Source organism: Clupea harengus, chromosome 6 (assembly GCF_900700415.2).
Source record: "Clupea harengus chromosome 6, Ch_v2.0.2, whole genome shotgun sequence".
NCBI lineage: Eukaryota > Metazoa > Chordata > Actinopteri > Clupeiformes > Clupeidae > Clupea > Clupea harengus.
This window is the reverse complement of record NC_045157.1, coordinates 10,934,973-10,943,132: the sequence shown is the minus strand read 5'-3', so window position 1 is coordinate 10,943,132 and position 8,160 is coordinate 10,934,973. Positions and strand designations below refer to the sequence as shown.

General features: G+C 48.5%; 1 protein-coding gene across 6 annotated transcripts in view; it reads right to left on the bottom strand.

The window, feature by feature from the left end:
• Positions 1-187: 187 nt before the first annotated feature.
• Positions 188-8,160, bottom strand: part of LOC105908693 (rap guanine nucleotide exchange factor 2-like) — an 81,190-nt gene continuing 73,217 nt past the window's right edge. For 2 of the 6 annotated variants that reach the window (XM_031568971.2, XM_031568970.2), the window contains exons 6-17: positions 7,186-7,338; positions 6,616-6,780; positions 5,986-6,093; positions 5,672-5,875; positions 4,681-4,789; positions 4,303-4,579; positions 3,788-3,945; positions 3,412-3,426; positions 2,395-2,635; positions 1,527-1,946; positions 907-1,118; positions 188-572 (exon numbers count right to left, since the gene is read on the bottom strand). In XM_031568971.2, the coding sequence (XP_031424831.1) occupies positions 322-572; positions 907-1,118; positions 1,527-1,946; positions 2,395-2,635; positions 3,412-3,426; positions 3,788-3,945; positions 4,303-4,579; positions 4,681-4,789; positions 5,672-5,875; positions 5,986-6,093; positions 6,616-6,780; positions 7,186-7,338 (2,313 nt within the window). In that variant the 3' untranslated portion in view covers positions 188-321. The remainder of the gene's footprint in view (positions 573-906; positions 1,119-1,526; positions 1,947-2,394; positions 2,636-3,411; positions 3,427-3,787; positions 3,946-4,302; positions 4,580-4,680; positions 4,790-5,671; positions 5,876-5,985; positions 6,094-6,615; positions 6,781-7,185; positions 7,339-8,160) is intronic. The other 4 variants (XM_031568965.2, XM_031568967.2, XM_031568966.2 and 1 more) reach the window with 2 other exon arrangements.

Sequence of the window (8,160 nt, the reverse complement as noted above, 5' to 3'; positions counted from 1 at the left end):
TGGAACACAGCATGTACTCAACAGATACAACACACACACACACACCAGACGTACACACACATCAGACAGACAGACACACACACACTAGTACTCCACTATTACAGAAGTGTGGGTATCAGTACAGAGGGAAGAAGACTGAAGATGTGAGGAGGGATGTGACCACAACATCACACACATCGCTATGGCAACACCGAAAGCTAGCCTGCACAGCACAGTTGGACCTGGAAGAGGTGAAGGTAGTAATCTCTCTCTTTCTCACACACACACACATACACATTCATAGCCACCACCATACCATACACAGAGACCAGTGAGTCATTCTCAGGGCGATTCGTGAGTCTTTCCTGTAGCTGTGAATGAACCATTGCAGCCGTGACATGTGAGCCGTTCTGCCCAGGGGTAGGGTGGATCATTTGGGGCTGTTTGGGAGCCTTCTGGGCAGACGTACCTGGTGCGGAACATGAGGGCGGGGTCCATGTTGACTGCAGCCATACGCCCCACGTGACGGATCTCCTTGGCCATCATCCTTAGCTTCTCAAAGTTCACTAGACCATCCACCTTTGAGTCGTTACCTACGGGGAGAAGAGAAAAAAAGGATCAAGTTCAGAGACTCATCCATCATTAGCACCTCTATGTGTGTATGTGTGGATATGCATGTGTGTGAGAGTGTAAGTGTGTGTGTGTGTGTGTGTGTGTATATGTGTGGATATGCATGTGTGTGAGTGTGAGTGTAAGTGTGTGTGTACCTGGCTGTGAGAGTGTAAGGTGTGTGTGTGTGTGTGTGTGTGTGTGTGTGTGTGTGTGTGTGTGTGTGTGTGTGTGTGTGTGTGTGTGTGAGAGTGTAATGTGTGTGTTTGTGAGTGTGTGTGTATTTGTGAGTGTGTGTGTTGCCGTTTGTGTATTTACCCTCATGCAGGAAGGTAAGGTCCTTCTTGATGACGGGGAAGAGCGGGATGATTGGCGGCTGGAGGTTCTGGTTGTTGAGGACGTTGCGGTACTTGGCCATGTTCCTGGAGGGGTCGAACAAGTCCTGTAGGTCGCTGAAGAGCTTCTCATACTTACTGGGCAGCTTCTCCCAAGTGCCCCGCAGCCGAGACACCGGTGCTAGGTTCAACCCACTGACACACACAAACAAATAAACAAACAAACAAACAAACAAACAAACAAACAAACGAGTCAACCTGTTAGATTCAGCAGGCAGCATTGTGGATGTTCAGCTGCTCAGGATGTTCAGCTCATCCACAGTTTGGATATGTGAGGAGATCAGCTCTTCTCAGGCAAAACTAGAAGTACTTCAACATTTCAACCAATGGGCAGCAAACTCTTAATTATTCTTCGAATAAGTACTATCAAGAACTATTACTACGACTTTGTTTTGTCTTGTTAATTAAAGTGTAATGAGATGAGATACAGTCAGAGTGTCAGAGTGTCTGCTCTCTCTCTCTCTCCCTCTTTTCCTCCCTCTTCCTCTCTTCCTCTCTTTTCCTCTCTCTCCCTCTCTTCTGCCCTGCCTCTGTGCTGCTCACCTGATAATGGCGAACATGGAGTTGAAGTTCTTGCACTCGCGGCAGTGCAGCGCGATCTTGACGAAGTGCTTGACTATCTTCATGCGCTTGAGCTGGTTGGGCTCCCTCACCACCTCGGAGGCCACCCAGAAGGTCTCGCGGTTGATGGCCTCCTCGAAGCGCTTGAGGCTGGACGTGGGGACTTCGGTCTTGGACGCGGCGGCGGCGGCAGCCAGAGCGGCGGAGCGCAGCTTGAAGAGGTCGTCGATGTACTCGGTGGGCTCGATGGCGGAGAAGAGCACGAAGGCACGCATGGACAGCTGGGTGGCCACCTCCACCGTGCTCAGCTGCAGCAGGCTGATGTGGCTCTCCCTCAGCAGCTCCTGGGCATCCTCGTCTGAGCACAGCGTCTCCGTCTCCATATTACTCTTCAGGTAGTACCTGCACACAAGGACATTGGGTTAGGAGAGATCACACACACACACACACACACACACACACACACACACACACACACACACACACACACACACACACACACACACACACACTGTCTGTATCCATTTTACTCTTCAGTTGTACCTGCACATGATGAGATGGATAAGAAAGGATACACACACACACACACACACACACACACACACACACACACACACACACACACACACACACAGTCTGTATCCATGTTACTCTTCAGTTGTACATGATGAGATGGATTAGGAAGGATACACACACACATACACACACACACACACACACACATAAACACACACAAACAAACACACTCCATGTTACTCTTCAGGTAGTACCTGCACAAGAGGAGGTTTGTGACTGAACAGGTGAGTGTAAGTAAGTGGACAGCATCCCCAGGTGTGTGTGTGTCTGTTACCTGCCACTGAGCTGTATCCTGTCTGCCAGTTTGGAGAGCTGCTCTGGGAGGCGTCTCTGCTTGATCACGCCCTCCGGGGTGACGGACACCTCACACAGCGAATAGGCGTCTGGCGCGGCGGTGAGGGCAAACTCACGGATGGCCTGAGCCACCACCTCCTTGGCCGTGGTGTCCTTGCTGATCATGATGTAGCGGCTCTGCTGGTCCGCCTTAAACACACGTAGCACTTGGTCCGACATGTCTGCAGGACACACACACACGCACACACACACAAACAAACACAAACACACTTAGAGAAAATAGAGGAACTGGCGCAAGCAGGAAAGAGCTTCAGTAGAGAGATGTCAGCCACCTGGTGAATTCTGGGTAAATGCAGGCTACAGACCCTCCATGCTTATGTGATGTGTTCCCTGAAACACTAAGTTTAAAGCCTTCCATTCAGCCACAAGGCCCGGTTCAAACTGTAGAAACCTACACAGACTTGTAGTTACACAGAATGCACCAGTTAGCAGACCTTCAGAGATCATTTCAGTAATTTGTTTGTTTTTATTTCTGTCTGAATCATTCCATCTTTATTCATTGTGATTGAAATATACTGCATTGGCAAACTAATAGGACATATCAGACATATAAAATTAATAAAAACAATCATCGAATCATCAACTTTGTCATATTCTGGATCAATCTGGATTTCTGAAAACATACACCCCATCACCATTAAGATCCAACATAACCAATCAGGCATCCCTCTGACAGATTTAGGTCCAGGCCAGCTTTCAAATCCCTCAATCACAAATACAAAATCAGCCCAGTTGATTAAGGGCAGAAACACGAAAGCCAACACCACAGGAGAGAGACCAGCGTGAGTGGTCAGGGGGAGGTGGGGGAGAGAGACCAGCGCCAGTGGTCAGGGTGAGGTGGGGGAGAGAGACCAGCATCAGTGGTCACTGGTTAGGGGGAGGTAGGGGAGAGAGACCAGCGTCAGTGGTCAGGGGGAGGTGGGGGGGGGGTACTCACTTGCTGGAGGAGGCTCTGGAATAGGGATGTTGAGGGAGAATGTGAGTATGTTGCAGATAACTATACTGATATACCTAGACAACAAACTGTTCTGACACCCTATGATTAGGACACCAAACAGGCCCCAAACTTATTGGACTTTGACTGAGTATTGGGTACCTCTAGTCTGAGGAACCCATTTTTGGACCAGGAACTTCTAGTCTGGGTTAAGCAGCCTTTATCTCGAACCCCCCCTGACCCCTGCTCTGAGTCATTCACCCCTGACCCCTGCTGTGAGTCATTCACCCCTGACCCCTGCTCTGAGTCATTCACCCCTGACCCCTGACCCCTACTCTGAGTCATCCACTCCTGCTGCTTGTCTCAGTGCGTCCCTCACCTGGCTGGTTGTTGAAGTCGAGGATGCGGTGGTGGGACTGCAGCAGGTCAGGGTTACTGGAGGACAGGTTCCCGCTGACGGGCAGCGCTGGGGCGATCTGCTTGGACTGTTTCAGGCCTACGATACTGTCATCCTGAGACTGGCCCACACCAACATCACTGCACAGCAAATCAGAACCATCAGACAGTTCCGTTAGATATTTTTTAAACTTTCTTCAACAACATGCCCACATCACTGCACACCGGGTCAGAACCTAATCGTCAGACAGAATCAGCTTTGGCATACAACATATTTAATATATATAATACTACATAAGAAATCTATTTTAAAACAATGATCTTTCTTCATCAACAGTCATATTAGCACAATATACAGTAAATTCTGTCACAAAATAAAGCATTTATCAGAATGCATGGTGTACGGGGCTAAAACAATGACCAGACTAGTCTGAGATGATACTTGGGAAAGACTAAAGGAGACTAGTCTGGGGTAAGAGTAAAGGAGTCTGGACTGACTTGTAGGGTTTGGGGGGTAGGATGCTGGTGAGCGTTTTGTCGAAGATCTTCTTGAGCTTGTTGCGTCCGCCCACTGTGTTGGCCTTGCCCTTCTTGCTGACTTTCTCCAGGCCCATCACCTGCTCCACGTCCACCGCCAGGTCTGGGATGGAGTACCGGCTCGCCTTCTTCATGTCGCCGATTTTGGGGATGTGCGGCGCACCGTTCTTGCGGTCCGGCTCGTCCTCCCCGTCATGCTCGTGCTCCTGATCGGGTCGAGCCAGCAGCTCTTTGAACACTAAAAGAAATCACACAACAAGCAAACAAACAAACACCAGTGTTAAGTAGTGTTAATAAGAACAAAAGGTAATACTGGACTTTAAATCAGCGATCACTCACCTAGCAGGTTGGTTTTCACAGTTATGGAAAGGTGAGTGTTGTTCCGTAGGATCTCATTGGCTTTGGAGAGCTGGACATTCTCAAAGTTCTGTCCGTTTACCTCCAGAATCTTGCCCAAGAGAGACACAGGGAGACAGATCAGTAACCAAGGCAATAGAAATCAAGTTAACCCCATTTATTTTACAGCAATGCTCCAGACACTTTGCACCTACAGGTCAAAAAGGATCCACAACAAGGTCAGTTGTTCTACATACAGGGTATGCCCAAACACACACACGCAGACACACACACTCCTGGGTCCATTCTTGTTAACTGAGAATTCTCTGGAAGTCCTGTTTCATACAGAACAAAGCTTCCTTTGTAGAAATGGGAAGTGGTATCCATTTACACACACTCATAACACAGACACAAATGGTCTATCTTTTATAGTGATGAACACAGGTAAATATATACCACTGTTCAATGCCTGAATGAAGATAGCCCTCCAAAGACAGTAAGTGGCCTCATCTCAACCCAAACCCTCTGTGTAATGCTCATAACCTGCTCTCCCAAGATACCCCAGCAGGGAGACAAACACCACCCCTCTGTACTGCTCATAAACCCTTCTACAGTCTCCCATTGTCATGAGACACCCTTCCCTACCACTGAGACACACACAGCCCATCTGTAACATTTATAAACTCTTCTACAGTCTCCCATGGTCATGTGACACCCTTCCCTACCACTGACTTCCGTTTATTCATTCGATTTCTCATCAATTCATGTAGCGATCCATATATCTGACATCTGATTATCTCTGGCCTATCTCTATTTGCAGTGGTCTTTTAATCACCAATGTTATTCCTGCACGGTGTTATAACTGCACGGTGTTACAACTGTATGGTGTTATAACTGCACGGTGTTATAACTGCACAGTGTTATAACTGCACGGTGTTATAACTGCACGGTGTTAAAACTGCACGGTGTTAAAACTGCACGGTGTTATTCCTACCTGGTCTCCTCTCTTAAGGCCGGCCTCTGCAGCTTTGCTGCCGGGCTCCACGCTGTCGATGAAGATGCGGAAGCCCTTCTCCGCCCCCCCCAGCAGTGTGAAGGCCAGGGGGGCTTCCCGTGACGGCTTGGTGAGGGTCACCACCCGCAGCTTGGCTTTGGCAGCACAGGCGATGTTTAACAGTCGTAAGTGCCCGCACATTTTCTGTTTCGGGCAGAGAGCAAGGTGTTGTTGTCATAAGACACCAAAAAACAAACGTATCAATAAATATATATGGAGAAACTGAGAAGTAAAGAGCTTGAAAGATGGCAAACCTCTCTTTCCAGATTGTTCTCGAACTCCTCTAGAAATCGGGTCATGGCGAGGTCGCCCTCAAAGTCATTGAAATGATTGTTTACCCACAGCAAGACTACCCGTGTAACCTGAGAGGAAGAGAGGAAAGCAGATGATGAGTCAAATGTACTTCATGTAAACAACAGGGACCTCTCCTATTCCAGAATTTGGGCACAGAATCAAGGCCAACAAGCAGGAAACTACTTTAAGGGCCCTAGTTTCATTGATGGGCAACTGGCAATGAACGCGCTGCCAAGTCCGCCACGTATGAACTAAAGCTAATTTAATAACTTGGCAAAATCATTTTGCTAATTTAATACCATGAGCAAGACCCTAAGCATTAACATGGGTGGGTCGGCGCAATACTCCCTCACACCACACAATAGCTTTAGCTCATCACGATGCTCGATTCTTTGCTTGTTGCCTGTCAATGAAATTAGGACTGGCAGCTTCTATCGATTATTATTCTACAGACTGAGCTCTTGATGAAGCAGCCCACTGGCAACTCCATCTGATTTGACCCCATGACCCCAGTTCAGTGAAGCTCTGGTTCAGAACTGGCACATGTTCTCAGTGACAGGCTTAACATGAAGACAAGGACGGACGCCTACCTTGTCCCTGAGGCTTGGGTCGTGGAACCATTCCAGAAGCTTCTCTCCCACCACCATGGGGCTGGACAGGAAGGTCCTGTAGGTGAGCAGGAAGTCCTCGATGTAGGTGGGGTCCACTACTGAGTGCTCCTCAACCAAGTGCATGGTCAGACGCTCAGTCGTGCCCTGAGACAGGTGAGACACAGTTGAGAAGCAGGTGAGACAAGGACAGGTGAGACACAGGAGACAAACAGGTGAGGCAAGGTCAGGTGAGATATGAGCATCTCATACATTGACAGGTGTCATTTCAGTAACTCTGCTTTAACAAGTGAGCCACTGACAAGAGTGACAGAGTGTCATTCAGAGACTGCTGGAACAGGATGATTCACAGGACTCGAGATAAATACAATTCAAGGTAACTGATGGTATCAATAATGTCAACTGAGTAAGAGAGGCCAAATGTCATTTGCATTGACATAATTAAAGAGGGGTTCAGAAAAGTGAGGGCATCGGATGTTTGCTACGTGTGGTGCAGCATTCCTCTGTGATTCTTCTGTGTATGTGCATGCTGTGCGCTCAGGTGCGTCGCACCTTGATGACGATATGTCCTTTCCTGGTTCCAGTGCGGTCCAGCTCCCGGTGCTCCTTCACCATGACGATCTCACCCTCCTCCTCCACCTTCTGCATGTTCTTCTCCACCTGGTTGAGGATGCAGCAGTAATCCTGTTGTGCTATGCACACAAACTGCAGAGAGGGGGAAGGAGAGGAGATTATCAAATGTGTGTTAGTGTGTGTGTGTGTGTGTGTGTGTGTGTGTGTGTGTGTGTGTGTGTGTGTGTGTGTGTGATAAATGCATGTCCATGAGAGAATGCTTTACATCAGTTCACCAGCATCTAAAATGCATGAAAGAATTTCTGTCTCCCTCAATAATGAAATCATTTCTAAAGCTCAATCATATGGCCCACAACAGGGTGGTTGACTATGTGCTAATTAGAGGAACACAGTCAGGCTACTGCTCTTTAGTTCGGAGAAGAACGTTCTTGCAATCAATTAGATTGACAGAAACGAGCTGGGCAGACAATAATGTGGGTCACTTAATTAAAATCACTGCAGCAATTCCTAACACACATACACACACACACACACACACAGAGAGAGGGGAAGAGGGAGAGAGAGAGAGAGAGAGAGAAAGAGAGAAAGAAAACAAGGGCTGGTGAAGGTCCAGGACTGTTCAGATCCTGTGCTTTCGGGTTGTTTTTCTGCCTATCCAGAGTCTCCCTGAGGCCCAATCACTGTCCCTCATTAGGGACGGAGTCAGGCCTGTTTTCTCTCCATCGTCTGGGTTACACACTCTCACATCAGCACCAGCCACAGGGCAGCAGCTCAGCACAGACAGAGCAGGAGCCTCTCCAACCGTCCAGCAGGAAGAGCCCAGCCCCTCTCTGTTCACCACTTCAGCGGGCTGACCCAAGGCTGGGCTCTGACTGGCCCTCAGAGTGAGGTCTGAGAGAGAGAGAGAGAAAGAGAGAGAGATGGGGAGGCAGAGAGAGAGAGAGAGAGAGAGAG